We start from the raw sequence: 23,695 nt of genomic DNA on the forward strand, positions 1-23,695 counted from the left end.
CCCTCCCTCAGGGACCCCATCCTCTGGACCCCGCAGGCGGGCGCCCCTCACCCAGGCCCCGCCCGGCCCCAGCCCCGCCTCGGCCTCCCCTCTGCACTGCCCCGGACCCCTCACCCCTCACCTCTCCCCTCGGCCTTCCGAAGGCCCAGCCCATCCCCTTCCCCTCAGGGACCCCGGCCCCTCGTCCCCTCCTCCCGCGGCCCGGGCCCACCGGGACCCTCTCCCTCTCTGCAGGTAGAAGACGCCCTCACCTATCTGGACCAGGTGAAGATCCGCTTTGGCAGCGACCCTGCCACCTACAACGGCTTCCTGGAGATCATGAAGGAGTTCAAAAGCCAGAGGTACCAGCGGGGCCCCTCTCCACCTCGGGGGACCCCCCTGGGCCGGAATCGGGCCTAGCGGGGTGAGACCTCCCCTCTCCAGGCTGCCCCCTTAGCCGGGTGACCTTGCGCAGGTTGTCGAATCTCTCAGAGCCCTAGCTCCTTCTCGTAACAAAAATGGAAATGGGTAGTACCCACTTTGTGGAGCTTTGTGGGGATTCCTGGAAGCAGGACAGGGATCTGGGGGGAGGCAGGGAGGGCGAGGCCGTGCACACTCATAGAGTCAAATCCTGCCTTGATTTAATATGTTGATTTTTAAATTAGTTTTGTTCATGAAAGATTTGGTGGGACCCATTTTGATTTTTATTTTCAAGCGCTGTAAAATGTTATTTGTCTTGATGATTGAAATTTTTGGCATCCTCTTCCCCTTTAATCTTGTCCTCAAGATGCTTCTCTGGGCTCACTGTGGTCCCAGGCCTGCTTGGAAGTAAGACGCATAAAATGCTTAGTAAGTGAGCTGGCACACAGAAAACGTTTAAAACACACGAGCTGATTTTGCAGGCCGAGAATCAAGGAGGATTATAGATAGATGGCAAACCTTGGGATCATGCCCTTGTTTTTATGGGAGGCTCACTGAGGCTTGGAGTGGGTAAGGGACCCACCTAAACGGCAGAGGTGTCACTAGAACTCAGACCCTCTGACTCAGATTCCTGGAGGTCACATCCTTACCATACTGCTGCCCCCTCTTAGGAAACATGGTGAGGCTGGCCTGGTTTCCTTCCAGGAGCCCAGTGCTAAGGGCTGGGCTGCGATGCAGCCAGAAGGGAGACCCTATCTCTCCCCTCCTATTTTTCTTACACATTTCCCATTCTTGGCAGTACCATTGGTATTTATGCATTGCTGTTGTTTGCTCAGATGGAAACCTGTGTCATAGTCATCTCTATCTGTTATAAAATGAGGGAATTTTTCACATTGCTTAGAGGACTTTGGCCTCCTGCCATTTCTTGGAGTCCAGGCCTTGCGGTTGGCTCTCCTGACATTTTCAGAACCGAGTACCCATTCTTGGAGTGTTTTGGGGGAGCTGAGCGATGTTAGTATTCTCTGGTTCTCACCAGGAGGGAACAGGGAGCTCAGGCCTAGCCAGTCAGGAGATAGATCATGGTGTACAGATGCTATCACATGGGGGCACTTTTTTTTTTTTTTTGGAATTGGATTTTCGCGCTGTCGCCCAGGCTGGAGTGCAGTGGTGTGATCTGGGTTCACTGCAGCCTCCGCCTCCCTGGTGCAAGTGATTCTTTTGCCTCTGCCTCCTGAGTAGCTGGGACTGCAGGCACGCACCACCACGCCAAGCTCATTTTTGTATTTTTAGTACAGACAGGGTTTCACCATGTTGACCAGGTTGGTCTCGAACTCCTGACCTCAGGTGATCTGCCTGCCTCGGCCTCCTAAAGTGCTGGGATTACAGGCATGAGCCACTGTGCCTGGTGGGTCACATTTTAGGTTCTTTTGTTGGCTGTTGAGAAGGTTTTTATGTGGCAGTATCAAGGGAGTGGGGAATAGATTACATTTTTCATTTACTTCCCAAGACCCTTTGCCCACTTCCGCTGTTTCTTCTAGCATCGATACTCCTGGAGTCATCAGACGTGTCTCGCAGCTCTTCCACGAGCACCCTGACCTCATTGTTGGATTCAACGCTTTTCTTCCCCTCGGATATAGAATAGACATTCCCAAGAATGGCAAGTTAAACATACAGTCGCCTCTGACAAGCCAGGTATGCTACTACAGTGGTTCGGGTGATCTCAGCCTTCACCGAGTATGTCTTGCTACTCAGGTTGGGCCACGTGTCTCTCTTGTATCATTGCTAGAAAGCCACTTAAGATCTGTTCTTTTTCTAGACGTGCTCATTGCTTCTAGCACAAATCAAAATAGATATGGAAACACCTACACAAGCAGCCTCTGCCTCCCAAATTGATCTGTTTGGAAGATTTAAATCAAGAATGGATGTCAGGGAGGTATCCTCCTAACGCAGAATTTTGTGTGAAGTCTAAATAACCACCTCAGCAGTTGCTGAGGTCTTGGCTTGAGGCTTTCCCAGCGAGCGTACCAGGCAGGCTTGCCCTTGTATTTGAGCATGTCCTTGTCTGCCTCTGATCACTCCCAGTACCACCTACAAAATAAAGTGGTCGAGATGGTGTGTGAGGAGCCACTTCTATGGTGGCTGTGTTTCATTTAATTGTTGATAGGATCATTAGCTCATTTGGGACTCCTGGCCTTGCTTTGGTCCCTTTCTTGGGTGATAGGTGCTGCCCCTCCTTTTTTTTTTTTTTTTTTTTTTTTTTTGAGATGGAGTCTGGCTCTGTCACCCAGGCTGGAGTGCAGTGGCGCAATCTCAGCTCAGTGGCGCAATCTCAGCTCAGTGGCATAATCTCCGCCTCCCAGGTTCAAGTGATTCTCCTGCCTCAGCCTCCCGAGTAGCTGGGATTACAGGTGTGCACCACCATGCTCAGCTAATTTTTGTATTTTTAGTAGAGATGGGGTTTCTTCATGTTGGCCAGGCTGTTCTTGAACTGCTGACCTCAAGTGATCTGCCTGCTTCAGTCTCCCAAAGTGCTAGGATTATAGGCGTGAGCCACCATGCCCAGCCTCCTTTTTTTTTTTTTTTTTTTAAGACAGGGTCTCACTCTGTTGCCCAGGCTGGAGTGCAGTGGTGCCATCATAGCTCACTGCAGCCTCAACCTCCTGGGCTCAAATGATCCTCCCGTCTCAGCCTCCTAAGTAGCTAGGACTACAGGCATGCACACCATGGCCAGCTAATTTATTATTTATTTTTTTGTAGCGACAGGGTCTCGCTATGTTGCCCAGGCTGGTCTCGATCTCCTGGCCTCAAGCGATGTGCCCACCTTGGCCTCCCACAGTGCTGGGATTACAGGAGTGAGCCACTGTGCCTGGCTCACTGCCCCTTCTATCTCTGTGGTCTCTTCATGCTTGAGCTTACCAGTGCCTCTGAGAAAAAGAAAGCCTACTTAAGATTTCCTTTTATAAGATGACCATTGTCATTTTTTCCACCTCAACACTATTGCCGTTTAAGGCATAATTCTTTGCTGTTGGGGGCTTCCCAGTGCATTGTGGAATGTTTAGCAGGATCCCTAGCGTGCACCCACCAGACCTTCACTCAGTTCTGACAGCCAGAAATGTCTCCAGACATTGCCAGGTGTCTCCCTGGGGGGCAAAAGTGCCCCTGTTGAGAACCACCGGTGTAAGTGGACCAGCTCTCCCAACCTCCTCCAGTCCTCGCCCCGAGAGTTTTAGCAGGGAGTGTCAGAATCTACTGCTGGAAGCACTTGGTAGGTCTCCTTTGATGGAAGAGATGGTAGAGTGTCCAATCAATTAGGGATCTGACACTCTGCAGTCAGTTGGAAAGAGAACAGCAAAGGGTAATGTGGCAGTGCTTTTGTATTAATTCCGTGTGCAAGGTGTGTGTCAATTCTGCTGCTTCTCGGCCAGGTGCACTGGCTCACGCCTGTAATCCCAGCACTTTGGGAGGCTGAGATGGGTAGATTACAAGGTCAGGAGTTCGAGACCAGCCTGGCCAACGTGGTGAAACCCTGTCTCTACTAAAAGTACAAAAATTAGCCAGGTGCAGTGGAGCATGCCTGTAATCCCAGCTACTTGGGAGGCTGAGGCAGGAGAATTGCTTGAACCTGGGAGGCGGAGGTTGCAGTGAGCAGAGATTGTGCCACTGCACTGTAGCCTGGGTGACAGAGCAAGACTCCTTCTCAAAAAAAAAAAAAAAATTCTGCTGCTTCTCTGTGCAAGACCCTCTCTGCCGTCAGCCTGTTATCTCCTGAAAGCCAAGGAGCGAGTCTCAGGTTTTTTTTTTCCTTTTTTGTGACGGAGTCTCGCTCTGTCGCCCAGGCTGGAGTGCAGTGGTGCAATCTCGGCTCCCTGCAACCTCCGCCTCCTGGGTTCAAGAGATTCTCCTGCCTCAGCGTCCTGAGTAGCTGGGATTACAGGTGTGCTTCATCATGCCCGGCTAATTTTTTTGTATTTTTAGTGGAGATGGTTTCACCATGTTGGTCAGGCCGGTCTCGAACTCCTGACCCCATGATTCGCCCGCCTCTGCCTCCCAAAGTGCTGAGATTACAGGTGTGAGCCACCGCACCCGGCTGAGTCTCAGCTTTAAAGGGGAACTTGGAAGCGTGTGGCCACTGAACTCCGAAGAGCCTTCCATTTCCTGTTTGCAAATGAAGCCCAGGATCCAGATGTACTGCTTGTGTCTGAGACCATAAAAGCCTTAGCAAGATTGATCTCTGGAACAGTCATGACTGCAGGAGAAAGCCAAGCTCATTGCAATAGCAGCATCCACCAGAGCACTTTGCAGAGCCTGAACACTGTGGAAACTCTGGGTCTCGTTCCTGTCACTCACTCAGAAAGAGCCAGAGTGAAAAGATGTGAACTGTGCGTCCTGCATGTGGAAATTGCCTTTCTGCAGAGTCCCTGCCCGTGGAGTAACTTGGCTTTCAGGGCTAGATCTCGACAGGCACCACACTGTGGTTGTATTTGAAGTTGGCTCTTCCTTTAAGTAGCCGCGGGTCCCCAACCGTGGAGGGCTGGCAGTCTTGTCTCCTCGTAGGTGGCTTAGGTGACGATGACGGTGCAGACCCATCGACTTGGGGAAACGCTTGAAAAGAACTTTCACTTAGTAGCTACTCAGCAGGGCCTTGGTCATCTTGCTGCAGCCTGGGAACAGTCATTTCCAGGCTTAGGTGTAGAGGTTTGTTCTCTTCGGGGCCCCTGGGAGCCCACTGGCTTCCAGTTGATATTGACGCAGGTGCTTTCAGGTTTCCAGCCCTGCTTCCCAGCAGTCTGGGCTGTTGTTTGTGTGGCTTCAGGACAGACACATGAGAGATGTCCCAGGTCCAGGCCATGACTCCCGTGGCTTCAGGAGTCCTTTGAGCTTTCGGCTCCCTGGAGTCCTTTGAGAGGCCATCGTCTGAAAGCCTTACAGGGTTTCCCACACACAGAGGCCCTGGTGATATTCTTTTTTTCTTTCTTTTCTTTTTCTTTTTTTTTTTTTGTGACAGAGTTTCGCTCTTTACCCATGCTGGAGTGCAATGACACAGTCTCGACTCACCGCATCCTCTGCCTCCCCAGTTCAAGCGATTCTCCTGCCTCAGCCTCCTGAGTAACTGGGATTACAGGCATGCGCCACTGCGCCTGACTAATTTTGTATTTTTAGTAGAGACAGGGTTTCTCCACGTTGGTCAGGCTGGTCTTGAACTCCTGACCTCACGTGATCTGCCCGTCTCGGCCTCCCAAAGTGCTGGGATTACAGGCATGAGTCACTGCACCTGGCCATCTTTTTTTTTTTTGAGACAGAGTCACGCTGTGTTGCCCAGGCTGGAGTGCAATGGCACGATCTTGGCTCACTGCATCCTCTGCTTCCTGGGTTCAAGTGATTCTTCTGCCTCAGCCTCCTGAGTAGCTGGGATTACAGGTGCCTGCCACCACTGTCAGCTAATTTTTGTATTTTTAGTAGAGATGAGATTTCACCGTGTTGGTCAGGCTGGTTTTGAAATCCCCCGACCTCATGATCTGCCCACCTCGGCCTCCCAAAGTTCTTTTTTTTTTTTTTTACTTTAGTTTAATTGAATTATTTTATTTTTTTGAGACACTGTTTCACTGTCACCTAGGCTCTAGTACAATGGCGGGATCTCAGCTCACTGCAACCTCCGCCTCTGAGGTTCAAGTCATTCTCCTGCCTCAGCCTCCCAAGTAGCTGCGATTACAGGCATGTGCCACCACACCCAGCTAATTTTTGTATTTTTAGTAGAGACAGGTTTTCACCATGTTGGCCAGGCTGGTCTCGAACCCCTGACTTCAAGTGATCGCCCACCTCAGCCTCCCAAAGTGTTGGGATTACAGGCGTTAGCCACTGTGCCTGGCCTTTTTTACATTTTTAAAATAGAGACAGGGTTTCACCATGTGGTCCAGACTGGACTCAAGTGATCCTCCTGCCTTGGCCTCCCGAAGTTTTGGGATTACAGGTGTGACCCACCACGCCTGGCGAGTATTCTCTGTCTCTTAGTTTTTCTAGTTTGACTGTTTTGAAGTATCTTGTTTTCCCCCCCAATTTTATCACAAAGCCTGCCAGCTACTGACAAGTAGGGAGTGGCCCATATGTGCTAAGGAAGGTGAATAAGAGAGTCCCAACCTCGGGCAGCCTTTGGCACAGGGTGTCTTCAGCTTTGGGGGCCAGACTGTTCTTTATGGCGAGGTGCCGTCCTGCACACTGAAGGGTGTTTGAGCAGCCTCCCTGGCCTCCACCCACCAGATGCTTCTAGATGTGATAACCTAAAGTGTCTCCCGTGTTGCCGAGTGTCCCCTGGGTGGCGGAGTTGCTCAGGTTGGGAACATGAGTCTAAAGGGGAAGACAGACACAGGCCGTGGTGTGTGGCCAGTGACGACCTGGGGAACTTGGAGGAAGGAACAGCTTCTTACTGGAGCCTCGCCTCGGCCTCCTGAGTCAGCATCATTTCCTGTCTGGTAATTCAGGCCTTGGTTGTAATGTCACCTCCACAGAGAGCCCCCCTAGTCCCTACCCTGTGGCTTTCTTACGCCACCCTGGGTTATATATTTCAAAACAGCTAGGAAAAGAAGTTTGGAATGCATTGTTTCTTGTTGGTTTTCCTTCCTTGGTTGACGGTCCTTAAGGAGAGGTGGGCCCTCCACTGTCTTGTTCATGACTGTATCCACCTTCTGGAACATTGCCAGGGAGCAGTGCATGGTGCAGGAATGAGAAACTGGACACTGGTGGGAATGTGGCCACTCTCAGCTAGTGGGTCCTCTTCAGGGCAGACCCTGCCTCGTGGAAGATGACAACCGGCTTGGACAGAGACAGAGATAACCCCTTAATGTGCAGCTCCTAACATAAGCAGCCCCTCAACATTCAAAGGGAGCCCCCTGGCTACTCTCTGGGGGAGGTCCCGCCGTTTGTCAACAGGTCAATTCTTGTGTTTGTATCTTCTTGGCTCATGGAGCAGGCGGTGACCCCTTCTCCGAGCCAGGCCCTGGGATTTGTTCAGAGGCCCTGCTCTCAGGGTTCCTGCACAGTCGAGGTGGGGGTTCCGATGAGAAACAGATGGGCAGATGTGGGCGGCGCGTGGGAGGGGGCAGAGAGAGGATGGAGCAGGCCAGGGAAGGGTGGGAGAAGGTGCTGTGGGCAGGATCTGTTTCATGAGGGACTGTTCCTGGTGGGGAGTGATGGCCTGAGGTGAGAGTGAGTGGGTGTGCTTGAGGAACAGCCAAAGAGAACGGCAGGGTCAGGAGCTGAAGGATAGAAGGGGGAGAGGGAGCCAGGAGTGTGAGAATCACCGGATGGTTCTGGGAGGTGGTTCTGCTGCTGTGCTGAGAATGAGGGGTCAGGAGGCCCCTGGGAGACCAGGGAGGGGCCCCAAGTGATGGAGGCAGGGTAGACAGTGATGGAAACAGAGTGGATGGTGACAAGGACCAGAGAGGGTTCCAAGTGATGGGGACAGAGAGGATGGTGACAAGGACCAGAGACAATCCCCACGTGATGAGGACAGAATGAATGGTAACAAGGAGTAGAGAAGGCCTCTGAGTGATGGGGACAGAGTGGATGGTGACAAGGACCAGAGACAGTCCCCAACTGATGGGGACTGAGTAGACAGTGATGAGGACAGAGTGGATGGTAACAAGGACTGGAGAGGGATCCCCCGAGTGATGGGGACGGAGTGGATAGTGATAAGGACCAGAGCCGTGCCCTGAGTGATGGGGACAGAGTGACTGGTGACAAGGACCAGAGGGGGTTCCCATGTGATGGGGGCAGAGTGGATGATGATGTAGATCAGGAGCGGGGGTGTCAGTGACAGTGAGAAGTCTGGGGTGATCTCAGGCTGCCTGATTCTCTGGGTAGAAGTGTGGGCCCCTGCTGAGGTGCATAAGGCCAAGGCAGTTGGGGGCTGCTCTGTGTCTGTAAGGTGCCTGCCATTTGAGGCTCTGTTAATCAGTACCCAGGTGGGGCTGTGTGTGGATGCTCAGATGGACGTGTCGGCCACGCACGATAGTTGTCATGGTGTGGGAGGCAGTTCGAACTCTGCCTGATGAGGCCACCCAGGGCACAGGGAGAAAGGAGGCGCCAGAAGAGAAAGAGAAAACTGGGCTTGTGCTGGGTGGTTTAGAGCAGCACAGTCGGCAAATGGCAGCTTGGAGGCCAAAGCCAGCCTGGCTCGGTGTGATTGGTTGTGATTTTTACATTTTCAAAGGATTAAATTTTTAAAAATGTTTCATATTGTGATACTGTTCACATAACATAAAATTCATCATCATTTTAAAGTGTTAGTATAGTCACAATACTGTACAACCATCACCACTAATTCTAGAACATTAACATCACCCCAAGATCAAACCCTGAACCTCTTGATTCTCCTCTCCCCCAAGCCCCTGGCAACCATGAGTCTGCTTCCTGTCTTTATGGATTTGCCCGTGTGGACATTTCATATCAGTGGGGTCATACACTGTGTGGCTGTTGGTGTCTGGCTTCTCACTCAGCATCGTGTTTTCCGGGGTCATTCACATCGGAGCTGATATCAGTGCTTCCTTCCTCCACTGTATGGTGGGACTGCATTTCGCGTGCCCACTCTTCTGTTGATGGATGTTTGGCCTGTTTCCACCTTTTGGCTGTGTGTAGTGCTGCAACGAACATTCATGTGTAAGGATGTGTTGGAACACCTCTTTTCTTTTTTGAGACAGAGTCTCACTCTGTCGCCCAGGCTGGAGTGCAGTGGTGGGGTCTCAGCTCACTAAAACCTCTGCCTCTCATGTTCAAGCAATTCTCCTGCTTCAGCCTCCCGAGTAGCCGGGATTATAAGCTCCCACCACCACGCCCAGCTAATTTTTTTGCATTTTTAGTAGAGATAGGGTTTCACCATGTTGGCCAGGCTAGTCTTGAACTCCTGACCTCGTGACCCGCCAGCCTTGGCCTCCCAAAGTGCTGAGATTACAGGCGTGAGTCACTGCGCCTGGCTTTTTTTTTTTTTTTTTGAAATGGGGTTTTGCTCTTGTTTCCCGGGCTGGAGTGCAGTGGTGCATTCTCGGCTTACCGCAACCCCCGCCTCCTGGGTTCAAGCAATTCTTCCTCCTCAGCCTCCCAAGTAGCTGGGACTACAGGTGCACACCACCACACCTGGCTAATTTTTGTATTTTTAGTGGAGATGGGGTTTTGCGATGTTGGCCAGGCTGGTCTCAAACTCCTGACTTCAAGTGATCTGTCCACCTCAACCTCCCAAAGTCCTAGAATTACAGGTGTGAGCCACTGCGCCTGGCCTGAGCCACTATGCCTGGCCTGAGCACCTGTTTTCAGTTCTCTTGGGTATAGACTTGGGAGTGGGATTACTGGGTCATATGTAGTAATAATTCCATGGTCAACCTGTTGAGGTAACTGCCACACTGTCCCTCGCAGTGGCTGTACCGTCCCATCTGGCTCTTTTTGCCAAGCCCTGGTCTAGAGCGTGGTTCCCCATTTTGTCATAGTGGCACACTTTAGGGGATCAGAGGGTGCATGCGGAGCTTGGAAATGCCTCCTTGGAATGGTGGGGGGCTCATAGTGAGCCTACAGCTGCCTCTGAAACAGACCTTGGCTCCATGCTGCTTCTCTACATACCCACACCCGGCTCGTTCCGACCCCTTCTGCCATCAAACTTGTGCACTGTGGAGAAACAGACGCAGCCCCCTGTGAGCCTGAGAAGGGAGAATCATCGCGGACATCCCCAGAGAATCTTACAACAAACCCCGCCACTGACCGGGCGCAATGTTTTATGGCTGTAATCTCAGCACTTTGGGAGGCCAAGGTGGGCAGATCACTTGAGGTCAGGCGAGACCAGCCTGGCCAACATGGTGAAACCCCATCTGTACTAAAAATACAAAAATTAGCCGGCGTGGTCACGTGGCACCTGTGATCCCAGCTACTCAGGAGAATCACTTGAACCCAGGAGGCAAAAGTTGCAGTGAGCCGGGATCGTACCACTGCACTCCAGCCTGGGAGACAGAGCAAGACTCCATCTCAAAACAAAAAGAACAAATCCTGCCACCGAGGAGAAATTGTTTTAGAATCGTGGCTGCTCTGCGTTTTGTATTTCTGCTCTTCTCAGCTGTGGCTTTCTAGAATTGTCTCTGTACCCATTGTTGTGGGCAGAATAGTGTCATCCCCCCACCCCACATTCCACCCCAAATTCATGTATTTTAACCCTAGCCCCAGCGCCTCAGAACGTGACTGTATTTGGAGATGGAGCCTTTGAAGAGGTGATTTAAATGAGGCCATTAGGGTGGGCTCTAATCCAGTCTGATTGGTGTCCTTATAAGAAGAGGAGATTGGGACACATATCAGGGACATGTGTGCATAGAGAAACGACCACATGAGGACACAGTGGCCGTCTGCAAGCCAAGGAGAGAGGCCTCAGAGAAAACCAAACCTCCTGGCACGTTGACCTTGGCCTCCTGGCCTCCAGAACTGAGAACTACTAACTTCTGTTGTTCCAGCCAGTCTGGGGTACCTCGCTGTGGCAGCCTGAGCTGATGGATGCACTCACCTTGCTGATGGTGCCTGTGCCCAGCAGAGGTACCTGTTTCAGTACAAGACGGCAGTGATGTTCCTGGCCTTGCCTGTCCCAGTAGATTCTCAGGGTCAGCGTTTGGGTCACGTGCAGTGTTAGGCATCGCAGGGCAGTGGAAACAGTGAAGTCTGTGTGTCCCTTCATCCATTCACCTGATCATCCCCAACAGTGGGTGAAGCCCACTCTGTTTCTCACACTGTTCCAGGCACTGGAGATACAGCCCTGATCAAGACCCCCACCCTCATGGAGTCCACCGTCTAGTCAGGGACTGGCAGACAGTGCAATGAGTAAAATACATGATCCATAAGGTGGTGACAGGCCGCGGAGAAAAATGCAGGAGTGCTGGGAGGTGGCGTAATTTTAGTTTGGTGAAAGAGCGTTCTCTAGGACTCACCAAGCAGGGGTTATCCAAGCAAAAACCTTAGCCAGGCTGGAGGAATCCTGACTGGCTGGAGACCCAGCCCTTGTGGGCTGGGGATGGTGCAGCATAATTCTGGTTTAGAAACAACAGCTCCTCCTTTGGGGGAGTGGTCCTGTCCCACCACAACATGGGAGGGAGGCAAGCTTGTTTTCTATTTTTGCTCATATCGGCTGAAAAGTACACGCATAGAGGGCATTCTTGGTGGGTGTTGAGGGCCTGTCTTTTCTCCCAAGCGACCAATGCAGCTCGTTGCGATTAGCCTGGGGCTTAGCACCAAAAATGTCATGTCCCTTGAAGTCCCCAACAACCTGGACTTTGGGTCGCCTCTAACCTCCAGGGTCCCCATCTTAAATATCCTATCTTGGCATCACTTCTGGCAGCAGGTGCCTTTCCAACGTGAAAGCAATCTTGCTGAAACAGATTGCAGAAGGCGTGGGAGACTTCTCTATTAATACGCAGCCTAGCACTTGGCGCTGCAGAGGCTTAAACATCCACTTTGTACATTTCTCCTGAGTGTGAAGTTTTCCAAATGGAAGGTGCTCATTGAACTTGTTTTGAGTAGATTGGTAAGGATCAGGTGGAGGTGAGCTGGGGAGACTCACCTGTGCACCCCGCCCTGCTTGCCTCCAGGCTCTCAGAAGTAACCTTTCCCTGTCTCTAATACAGCTTGGCTCCGTGCTGAGTTTTTTCTGTTCCTGTGCAGACAGTGGCTGGGCCTGGCGTTTTTCACAATCTGTTTCCGGTGTCAGACCTGGCAGTAACTCATTGTCGCCTTGTCAGGAGAATTCGCACAACCACGGGGACGGTGCGGAGGACTTCAAGCAGCAGGTGCCATATAAAGAGGACAAACCCCAGGTGCCCCTGGAGTCCGATTCCGTGGAATTCAACAACGCCATCAGCTACGTGAATAAGATTAAGACCCGCTTCCTAGACCACCCAGAAATCTACAGGTCGTTCCTGGAGATCCTGCACACGTACCAGGTAAGAACTCAGATTACAATTCCTTGTGGGTTTTGGATTTCATCCAGTTTGGGGCCCTGCAGATACTCAGATTTTCTTGTTGGAATTCATAAAATCCTGTAAAATTCTAATTAGTTGTGGAGTTTTTTGTTTGTTTTTTTTCCTTAGAGTCTGTCTCTGTTGCCCAGGCTGGAGCGCAGTGGCACGGACTCAGCTTACTGCAACCTCCACCGCCTGGGCTCAAGCCATCCTCCAACCTCAGCCTCCCAAGTAGTGGAGGCTACTTGGGGCTAGAACATGGGCGCACGTCACCACACCTAGCTAATTTTTGCAATTTTTGTAGAGACAGGGTTTTGTCATGTTGCCCAGGCTGATCTTGAACTCCTGAGCTCAAACAACCCATCCACCTCAGCCTCCCAAAGTGCTGGGATTACAGGTGTGAGCCGCCATGCCCAGCCATCTTTTTGTTTGTTTGTTTGAGACAGGATCTTGCTCTGTCACCCAGGCTGGAATGCAGTGGTGTGATAATAGCTCACTGCAGCCTCGGCCTCCTGGGCTCAAGCAGTCCTCCTGCCTCAGCCTCCAAGTAGCTGGGAGTACAGGTGTATGTCACCACACCTGGCCAAGACAGTCTTTTTGTCAGATGACTTTGTTATTGCTTAGGCAATACGGCCATCCTTTACTTTGCCGATTACAACTGGGCCCAGCACCAGGAGCTGGGGCTACAGAGACAAATGGCTGCTCCTGCTTAGCTGTTCATTGCAGTGGTGGGAAGAAACTCAGAGGTGGATTGGGGTGGAAAAGAAAGGATGTGGGCAGGAGAGGTGAGTCAGGGTTAACATGGTTCCCAGCCGAGTTCCCAACCTGTCTGGGGCCAGGGAGGAGACGGTCAGGTTGAATCTTGACAGATCAGTCAGAACTAGTAGGCAGGTTAGCCTGGAGGAAGGGTGGACGTTCTTGTTGCCAGGATCGGCCTGTGCAAAGGTCCAGGGACCAGAGCAGACAGCGGCATCAGGGCGTCTGCAGGGGACTCGGGCAATGCAGGTGGGCTGGTGGCAAGGGACATCTGTGTCGTGAGTGGGGCTCAGACGTCCTCTTCACCCAGACGTGGAGTCTCTAACACTTGTAATTTTTTCTAGCATCAGAACCCATTTTTTTTCTTTTTTTGAAACAGAATCTTGCTCTGTCACCCAGGCTGGAGTGCAGTGGCTCAATCTCAGCTCACTGCAACCTCGGCCTCCCGGCTTCAGACGATTCTCCTGCCTCAGCCTCCTGAGCAGCTGGGACTACAGGCATGGGCCACCACACCTGGCTAATCAGCAGAACCCATTTTTTAAAATGAAATCCCTGCAGCCTTGACCTGTCGAGTCAAGAAGTGGGATTCTTTTCAGCATAAGCGTTTCAGATCAGGTGGATAGAATTTGTGCCCTGAGAACTGCAAGGCATTTGTTGTCCGCCATGCTGGCATCATCATGGGCCTTAGCGTCTGTGAGAGGCTGGTACAGCCCTAAGAACGCTTGCTTGTCATGGATGAGTGGTTGCCAGTGGCTGCTATGAGCATCTGGTCTGTGTGGAGGGATGTGCTTGTGATCGTGGAATCTATAGGCCCCTCCCAAGCTTCGTGGGGTCATCACATTTAGGAAGGCGCATCAGAGCAGTCTGTGTAGTGGCTCTGTTCTGTGGCACGGGAAGGGGCAGGTTAGAGACACTAGAGATGCATTTAGATGAGGAGCTGCCACAGACTCCTTCAGAGAGAGTGCCATGGGAAGGGACAACGCAGTATCCCCCAACCCAAACCAGGCTGCTGAGAGTTGGTTGAGAACGCAGACACCTGGGCCACCATGCAGGATTCCCATTCATCATGGTCCGCCTGGCAGCGGCACGGTTTCTTTGTTGTTTTTATTTTTTTGAGACTAGGTCTCACTGTTGCCCAGGCTGGAGTGCAGCGGCATCATCACAGGTCACTGCAGCCTCTACTTCTCTGGGCTCAAGCAGTCCTCCCACCTCAGCCTCCTGAGTGACTGGGACTACAGGCGCTTACCCTGACACCTGGCTAATTTTTGTATTTTTTGAGGAGACAGGGTTTCACCATGTTGCCCAGGTGGGTCTTGAACTCCTGGCCTCAAGTGATCCACCCACCTCGGCCCCCCAAATTACTGGGATTATAGGCGTGGGCCTCTGTACCCAGCTGGATGGCATCTGCATTTTGAACAAGGCCCCTGGTGACTCCAGCCTCAGGTTGTCTAGTTTTTTCAAATGTAAGTTTGAATCGTGTAAATTATCCTGGTTTTAGAATGTTGGTTCAGATATTTCAGGGATACTGTTAGAGCCAAACCAGGCAGCTCCAGGGTCCATCTGGCCGTGTGTTACCGTTTCTCCATCTCTGTGGGGCTTTCCTTCAGACTTTCTCTCTGCCACCTTCTCCCTCGGGGTTCTTATCCATAAAATGGCCACAAAACTGGTGGTGCCAACGAGCCTGGGTTCAGTGAAGTTAACTGAGCAACCAGTTCAGGCACAAGCCTGCCTCAGGTCACCCGTGGTTAACTGTCACCCATTATACAGCCATGTATGCATGTCCTGCATGTGCTGAGACGAACAGTTAGTCCTACCCTAACATAAGCGGGTCCCTAAAAATGAGCTCCCTCTGCAGAGTTGCAAAGTGTCATGGGAACTGCAGGTTCAAGGGAAAACAGACTCAGGGTATGACATTCAAAAACTTCCTCAGGGACACCTAAAAAAAGATAGGCACCGACTCTAAACAGCGGCGCCGTTATGTGCATATTAAGTGGCTGAGAATTACATGAATACTATAGCAAATAGGGTACTGACCTTGGAAGAGACCTGAGGTTGGTTTGTGGATCTGGTGGCAGCCTGTGAATTATGTGAAGGCTGGGAGGAGGTCATCTGAAATCAGACAGGTCATTGTGGCCTCAGATGGGGACAGGGCTGGCCCCTAGCACAGGGGAACACTGAGAGAGTGCATGGACATGGGAGGGGGTGCTGGTGTGGTTTTGCATACTCCCACGGGGTTCCGGTCAGCCAGGAGCAGTTTCTGCATTCACCTGGTGTTTTCTCCTGCACAAAATAGAAGAGAAGCAAACACAAAGTTGATCTCATGCTCAAATTATTCCCAGTACCTGTATCTCATTTAGACAGACGTCTTATTCAAAATAAGCATTCTAGCAGAACTATCTCTGCAGCATGAATTTCCAGAAACTGCTTCCCTAAGTTGAGGGCGTACTACGCATTCATAGAGATCACTCAATTTCCTTCTAAAAGGTGGTACCAGTTTGTCTTTCTGCCTTCCATGTTTGATCGTTTGTTTGTTTGTTTGAGACGGAGTCTCACTCTTTCACCCAGGCTGGAGTGCAGTGGCGCAATCTCGGTTCACTGCAGCCTCCGCTTCCTGGGCTCAAGCGATTCTCCTGCTTCAGCCTCCCTAGTAGCTGGGACTACAGGCACGCGCCCCCACACCCGGGTAATTTTTGTATTTTTAGTGGAGATAGGGTTTCACCATGTTGGCCAGGCTGGTCTTGAACTCCTGACCTCAGGTGATCCACCTACCTCGGCCTTCCAAAGTGCTGGGATTATAGGCATGAGCCACCGCGCCTGGCCTTGCCTTCTGTGTTTGAGAGCACCTGCTCCCCACACCCTCATCGGAAATCCCAGCCTCTTCTGTCTGTGTAGTCAGATGAGCAGAGATGGCTGTGGCACTGTTTTAAATTGTTTCTTTAAACATCAGTCAGTTTGGTCATTGTTTCTTTTCTTCTTTATTTATTTTAGATAGGATCTCGCTCTGTTGCCTAGGCTGGAGTATGCACTATCATGATCGCAGCTCACTGCAGCCTTGAGCTCCTGGGCTCAAGCAATCCTCTTGCCTCAGCCTTCCAAGTAACTAGGAGCACAGGAGTGTGTCACCATGCCTACATAATGTTTAAATTTTTTTTTTTTAATCATTTCTCAGCATTTTGGCTAAGATCAAGTGTAAAATTTTTTATAGAGATAGGGTCTCACTGTATTACCCAGGCTGGTCTTGAACCCTTGGACTGAAGCCAGTCTTCTGCCTCAGCCTCCCAAAGTGCTGGGATTACAGGCATGAGCCATCATGCCCAGCCTAAATTGTTTCTTTAAACTTCACTCAGTGTGGTTGTTGTTCTGTCCGTATGCAGATAGATAATTTCTATTTATTATCTGAACTGAGTGGCCTTTGCTTGTTTTTAAGTTTTGCTTTTTAGTGGCTTTTGATGACTTTTTGGAAGGGTGGTGTTTTTTTCCCCTGCAGTGTAGGTGCCACCGGTGCCAAGATTTAAAACTTGCTTCCCTTCCCACAGGCTGCAGCGGGCGCAGAGGGGCGGGAGGAGCCAGCACAGGGACTCCTCCTGCTTTGCAGCTGTGCAGTGGGACTCTGGAAGCCACGCCATATTATTCGGGAGGCTCCAGCGCCATTGCCTCTTGTCCTATGATACTCTTGGGTGTAAAATTGATAAGGACATATTTCTAACAGCCACCGCAGTTTTGCTGGCCCATTCCTGCCTTCCAACCTGGGTTCCCTTTGGTCCTCTTGTTGCTTTAAGGTCTGGATCAGGCCATTTTCCTTGGGTCTCAGTGACTCTGGGCCAATAGGTGCCTCGGCCTGGAAGTCCCTTCCCTTCATGACCCAGCGCTCCCCAGTTCTACACTCCCCATTTCCCTTGGGAAGGCCTGGGGTTCGCCCCGACCTTGTACTTCCCCGGCCCACCCCTGATTCCAGCCAGCCTGTCACCTCCCTGCCCCCTCTGTTCGTGGACACTGCTGGGTGTCCCTCCTCGAGTCCCCACCATAGTCCTGGAGGGGCCCTGCCGGTGGCCGGGGCTCAGGCCATGCTGGGCAGCAAGATCCACACATGAGCAGACAGGACCCTGCCGGCAGGTGCTCTTTCCTGAGAGTCATCCCATCTACTTCACGGAGGGCTGCCTGAGTGTCCCAGCCCAGGGCACAGCACTCCTTGGCTAACGACTTATTTTCCCTTTCCTGAAAACTGGCAGAAGGAGCAGCTGAACACGAGGGGCCGGCCATTCCGAGGCATGTCCGAAGAGGAGGTGTTCACCGAGGTGGCCAACCTCTTCCGGGGCCAGGAAGACCTGCTCTCGGAGTTTGGACAGTTTCTGCCCGAAGCCAAGCGGTCTCTGGTGAGTGCAGAGTCCCAGCCCCTGCCCAGTCTCGGGGGCCTCAGCGAGGAGGGAGGGCCCCAGCCAGCTTGACCCAGGGCCGGGCCAGGCCCATTTACCCTCTAGGCCACACTAGGGTCCCCCAGAAGCTATGCAGGTTGCAGGTACCCAGGGGTTCCTCACTGTAGGCTCCACCTGCACAGCAAGCTCGTAAACGATTCGTCAAGGTGCTTCTCTGTACAGACAGTACCCGGATCTTGGGGTGGTTTGGGAGGCAGAGAGCATCTTCCAATGGAGACAATGGGCCCAGGGATTCCACCTCCTGCGCCTGCCCTGCAGAGCCCCACCCTGCCTGGGACCCCAGCCCTGTGGGAAGGTGCAGGAGGGCTGGGTCCACCACCATTGTTTCCCCTGTTAGATGAGACTGATCTGGGGCTCCAGCAAGTTGGATCTGGAGGAGCCAGTAGCGGGAGTGGCCTGTGGCCTGTGGCCTGGCCCTGACCATGGTGGTAGAGAGCAGAGGAGCAGAGATGGGCGAGGAGGGGCCTTAGACAGGGAGGCTCAGGGCTCACCCTGCACGGTCAGCCTTTTTCCCCTGCCTGTGGCCTGAAGCTGCCAGGGCCGCCTGTTCCAATTCCTCTTTTTTTCCCCACTATGAACATAAGACTTTAAAAAATTGAAGTGAAATTTATGTAACATCGAATTCACCATTGAAAGTGAACAATTCCATGGCATGTAGTACATCCTCAGTATTGTACAACCTTCACCACTACCTAGTTCCAGAACATTTTCGTCCCCCTGAAAGGAGACCCGGTCCCCATCAGCAGCCACCCCATTCCCCTCCCCCAGCTCCGGGCAGCTGCCCATGTGCTTCCTGTCTCCGTGGATTTGATTCGCCCATTCTGGACATTTCAGATGGGTGGAATGTCACCACATGTGGCCTTTGTGTCTGGCTCCTCTCACTCAGCATCATGTTTTCAAGGTTCATCCATGTCATACCGTGGATCAGTGCTCATTCCTTTTCCTGGCTGAATCATATTCTGTTAGATGGATGAGCCACATTCTGTTTATCCATATTCTGTTGATGGACATTTGGGTTGTTTCTGCCTTTTGACTGTTGTGAACAGTGCTGCCATCAACATTCATTACAAGGATTTGTTTGAACACCTGTTTTCAGTTCTTTTGGGTAGACACCTAGGAATGGAATTGCTGGGGCACGTGGTAATTTTGTGTTTGACTTTTTGAAGCGCCTCTAAACTGTTTTCTACAATGACCGCACCATTTTACATTCCCATCAGCAATGGACTGCGGTTTCTATCTCTCCACATCTTGGCCAACATTTGTTCTTTTCCAGGTTTTTTTTTTTTTTTTTTTTGCCTTTTGTTTTTAGTAGCCATCAGTGTGTGAAGTTTTATTGCATTAAGGTTTGTTTGTTTTCATTTTTTGAGACAAGCTCTCTCTCTGTCACCTAGGCTGGAGTGCAGTGGCATAATTGATCACTGTTCACTGCAACCTCCATCTCCCAGGCTCAGGTGATCCTCCCACCTCAGCCTCCTGAGTAGCTGGGACCACCACGATGCCAGGCCAATTTTTGTATTTTTTGTAGAGGCAGGGCTTCGCCATGTTACCCAGGCTGGTCTCGAGCTCCTGGCCTCAAGCGATCCACCTGCCTCAGTCTCCCAAAGTGCTGGGATTACAGGCGTGAGCCACTGCGCCCGGCCTGCTTTTATTTTTTAATTGTAGAGACAGGGTCTCGCAGTGTTGTCCAGGTTGGTCTCAGACTCCTGGCCTCAAGCGATCCTCCTACCTTGGCCTTCCAAAGTGTTAGGATTGCAGGTATGTGCCATTGGGCCCAGTCCATGGTTTCTTTAAGTGGCATTTATGTAGGGCGCCCGGTTAGCTCAGTCAGTAGAGCATGAGACTCTCAAATAACATTTGTTAACAATTTAGCTAAGATTTTTAGTGTGTATTGGGTTATTAGAGCCATCTTGTATATTTAGAAAGATTGGATCAACTTTTTAAAATTATTAAAAGCACTGCAGCATCTGTTGTGTGAAGTATAATTTTTATGTTAACTTTTGGACATATATTAAAACTGTAGGAAAAAGAAACCAAGATGAAATTTGGCATTACCCTAATTAAATTTGACTGGCCTGGATCAGAGGTTGGCAAACCTTTTCTACAAAGGGCCAGATAGTAAATATCACAGGCTTTGCAGGCCAGTTGATCTCTGTGTAAAGACTCACCTCTGCCCTAGTAGCTTGAAAGCAGTCATGGAATATATACGTCAATGACTGGGCACGGCTGTGTGCCAATAAAACTTTTTTTACAAAATGAATGGGTGTGGCCGGGTACCAACAAAACTTTATTTACAAAATGAATGGGCATGACTGGGTACCAATAACTCTTTACAAAAGGAATGGGTGTGGCTAGGTGCTGATAAAATTTTATTTATGAAAACAACAGACCCTATGTTAATTTGCCATTCCCTAGCCTAGGTGGTCTTTGGGGGTCCATGTAGCTCAGATGTTCACATAATTGGGAGATTAACTGAAAAGCAAGAACCATGTGAACCACTGGGGAAGATCTGCTATACTTGCTTGGTGGGCTTGGCTGGACGCATGGCGGGTTTCCCCTCCAGGTCCCCTGTTCTTGTTCAGCATTTGTCATATGGTCACCCAGCTGCATCTTTTGGGAATCAGTTTGTACCTGTTCCAGCATATACAAAAAATAGCCAAGCGTGGTGGCTCGTGCCTGTAATCCCAGCTACATGGAAGGCTGAGGCAAGAGAATCACTTGAACCCAGGAGACGGAGGTTGCAGTGAGCTGAGATCGCACCATTGTGCTCCAGCCTGGGTGACAGAGTGAGACTCCATCTCAAAAAAAAACAAAAACAAAAAGACGTACCAGTGGAGAATTGTTGTGTAGATGCCGATTTCTCCACTTACGGCTCTCGACATAGCCTTGAGTTTTGGGTAATTATTCCTCCAAAATTATTCTTCTAAGTCTTGGCCGTGGCTAAATAATAAGTCTTTATTAGTAGTAGTAGTATTGTGGCTCAATAATGTCTTTATTATTATTATGGTAAAAATAGTATACACTAATGAAAAAATAAGTATTAGCAAGAGCACCAAATTTTTAATGCAAACTTCCTCTCCCTTGACTCAGTTCTTAGTCATTCTGCTCAGAGGTTAGCACTTCTAAGTGTCTTGTATATCTTTCCAGAAATTTCCTCTGCATGTGTAACAAATACTTTTTACAGAGTGACACACAGCATCCTGTTTGTTCTGCCCCTTGGGTTTTTGGGTTTTTTCCTTGTTTTTTTTTTTTCCTTGTTTTTTTTGTTTGTTTGTTTTATTTCAGGTATGCCTGTCCCTAACAGCAGCCCAGAGCCAGCTCATAGTATCTGATCGCTGCGGGCTGATTTGTTCAGATGCACCATGACTTGTCCACCTCACCCACACTTTAGGTCTTTGGGGGTGTCTTTGCGTCCAGGTCCTGTGGTGGCAGGGGAAGGGGGAGTACGATGGAGGTGACCGCAGTGGCACAGAACCTTGTAGGGCCTCTCCAGCTCTGCCCACGTCCTGCCGAAAAGCTGCGGTCTGTCCATCGTCCCCTGCCCATCCAGCCTTCCAGTATGTTTATAATAGACTGTTGCAGAACAGTTCTTTGTAAATGTCATTGGCACCCTGTAGGCACCCTGCTCGGGACAAGCATCCTCGACTTGTTAGCCGATGGCTGGAGCCTGGGAGGCAGGCCCCGAACCAGCCACGAGCCCCACTCTGCTCCCAGCAAGTGACGACATCATCCTCCAGAAACGTTTTGTCATTCATAGAAAAGACTTCAAAACCTGGCCCCAAGGCCCCCACCAGTGCCCTGGCGAACATCAGCCACTTCCCCTTGCTCCCTGTTTCTCTGTCCACTGCACCTTGTGTTTCTGTGGCACTGGCATGCACACGGCGAGATGCCCCACCAGTGGGCCGCTACATGAGCCCCCACACGGGAAGACCCAACTCAGGTGTCTCCCTCCTGAAACCCCCAGCCCTTCTCCCTCCCTCATCCATAAAGGCCTCACAGGAGCCTTCCCCCAGCCTGGCAGTGTTAGTCTGTGATGATTTGGTTACCTTGGAATGTGAGCATCTTGCTGGAGTCACCTCACGCATGGATGGAGCATCTGGCCTGGCGCCCGTGGCCACCATTGCCCACCGGGCTGTGGGCTGAGCTGGAAGCAGCTCTGCATGCTCAGGTGCATGGGCCCAGCCATGTCTCCGGTGCTGACCACCTTCCACGTGTGTCCTCAGTTCACAGGAAACGGGCCGTGCGAGATGCACAGCGTGCAGAAGAATGAGCACGACAAGACCCCGGAGCACAGCAGGAAGCGCTCCCGGCCCTCGCTCCTCCGTCCCGTGTCTGCACCCGCCAAGGTACCTGTCAGCCACGCGCAGCCATGCCTGCACGCAGGGGCCCCAGCAAATCGGGCCTTCCCAGCTTGTGACCAGGGAACAGAGGCCCCAGCAGGGGTTCGGGGCTGGACCTGGGGCTGTGTGAGGTTCACCGGCAGTGGGACCTTTGGAAGTCAGCTCTCCTCTAAGGTGGCTGTTCATCCGTTCTCCCTGTCCTGTGAGATTGTTGTGAAAGGGAGGAGGAGGAAGGAGTGTTAACCCTGCCCTAGGTCCCAAGAAACAGGGTGTACCACCCAGTCTCCTTTTCACCCTCAGGACTCTCTCACAGGCAAGGCAGGTTGGTCACTGCATAACTGAGGGCAGAGAGGCGCTGGGATCCAGCTCCTGTCACACCTTTCACCTGCAATGGTGGTTTTCCAATTCCATTATTCCTTGTGCAGTTACTACTTGGCTTTCTACTATTGGTGGGAACTTTGTCGTCCTCCCATTTATTTAGTTATGTATATTAGATATGGACTCTGGGTTATAATCCGTTCTATTGTTGATGTCCATACTGTTCCAGATTGGGCCAGCCGGGTCCCTTTGGCTCTTGTGTCCTTTTTTTTTTTCTTTGAGACAGAGTCTCGCTCTGTCACCCAGGCTGGAGTGCAGTGGTGCGATCTCGGCTCACTGCAAGCTCCGCCTCCCGGGTTCACGCCATTCTCCTGCCTCAGCCTTCCTGTGTCCTTTTGGCATGTCCTCATCATTCTTTCTTCTATGGGGGAATGGGGTTTCACTCTGCCACCCAGGCTGGAGTGCAGTGGTACAGTCAGCCTTGACCTCTGGGCTCTAGCTGTCCTCTCACCTCAGCCTTCCAAGTAGCTGGGACCACAGGTGTGCACCACCACACCTTTTTGTAGAGATGAGGTTTCATCATGTTGCCCAGGCTGGTCTCGAACTCCTGAGCTCAAACAGTCCTCCCGCCTCAGCCTCCCAAAGTGTTGGGATTACAGGCATGAGCCCTTGCACCCAGCTCATCCTCATTCTTTAGGCACTTTGGAGATAGTTCTGGATGGACAGTGTTGTCCTTCTTGCCATGATCGTGCGTCCAAGTTCAGGTCCAAGTCCAGCTTAGAGACAAAAGCCTGCAGGGACTCAACATTTGGCTTCTCCAGGGTCTTCACAGTGCCACCCTCTTCCTATTCGCTTCTTGTTGCTGTCTTGGCTCTTAGGACAAAACAGGGAGAGGATTCTGAGGTTGTCGTAGCCAGGGGCACATCCCCCTTGCCTTTCCGACGCTGTGGCACTCTTGCCTGTTACCCAAAGCCCTACCCTGCTGAGATGGAGATCCCAGATTTGGTAGTGGCAGGTAGCCCCAGAGGTGTCATCTCAGGGGTCCTGCGTAGCTAAGCGGCTCCTGCCTGTCCCTCACTGAGCACCTCACGGCAGTTCCCAAAGGAGACACAGTCTTAGCCTTCTTGTGACTCTGTGACAGCGATGGACAGAGGCCACCGGTGGGAGGCACAGTGTTAACTGCATGGAATTTCTCCCCACAGAAAAAAATGAAACTTCGTGGTACCAAAGACCTGTCCATCGCTGCGGTGGGGAAGTACGGGACTCTGCAGGAATTTTCTTTCTTTGACAAGGTGAGGGTGGGCCCTGGCTTCCATCTTGGGGATGCCATGTCCAGCTGGCAGGGACACCGCTCCCTGGGCCTGCCCCAGGATTAGGGGAGGGGGGCAGGTAGGGTGGGTGCAGTCTGAGGATGGAGCAGGCGGGGCCAGGAGGATGGGGCTGGCCCCCAGCTTTCACTGCAGAAGGGAGTGTGAGCCAC

The 23,695-nt window shown here is 51.5% G+C and overlaps 1 protein-coding gene across 2 annotated transcripts in view; it reads left to right on the forward strand.

Moving 5' to 3' along the window:
* The window catches only part of SIN3B (SIN3 transcription regulator family member B), a 49,460-nt gene that overhangs the window by 150 nt on the left and 25,615 nt on the right, over positions 1 to 23,695 (forward strand). For both annotated transcript variants that reach the window (XM_032170051.2, XM_032170052.2), the window contains exons 2-7: positions 235 to 341; positions 1,938 to 2,091; positions 12,153 to 12,353; positions 17,357 to 17,500; positions 21,781 to 21,903; positions 23,418 to 23,507. In XM_032170051.2, coding sequence (XP_032025942.1) covers positions 235 to 341; positions 1,938 to 2,091; positions 12,153 to 12,353; positions 17,357 to 17,500; positions 21,781 to 21,903; positions 23,418 to 23,507 — 819 coding nt within the window. The remainder of the gene's footprint in view (positions 1 to 234; positions 342 to 1,937; positions 2,092 to 12,152; positions 12,354 to 17,356; positions 17,501 to 21,780; positions 21,904 to 23,417; positions 23,508 to 23,695) is intronic.

The sequence above is a fragment of the Hylobates moloch genome, unplaced genomic scaffold (assembly GCF_009828535.3).
Source record: "Hylobates moloch isolate HMO894 unplaced genomic scaffold, HMol_V3 SCAFFOLD_12, whole genome shotgun sequence".
Classification (NCBI taxonomy): Eukaryota; Metazoa; Chordata; class Mammalia; order Primates; family Hylobatidae; genus Hylobates; species Hylobates moloch.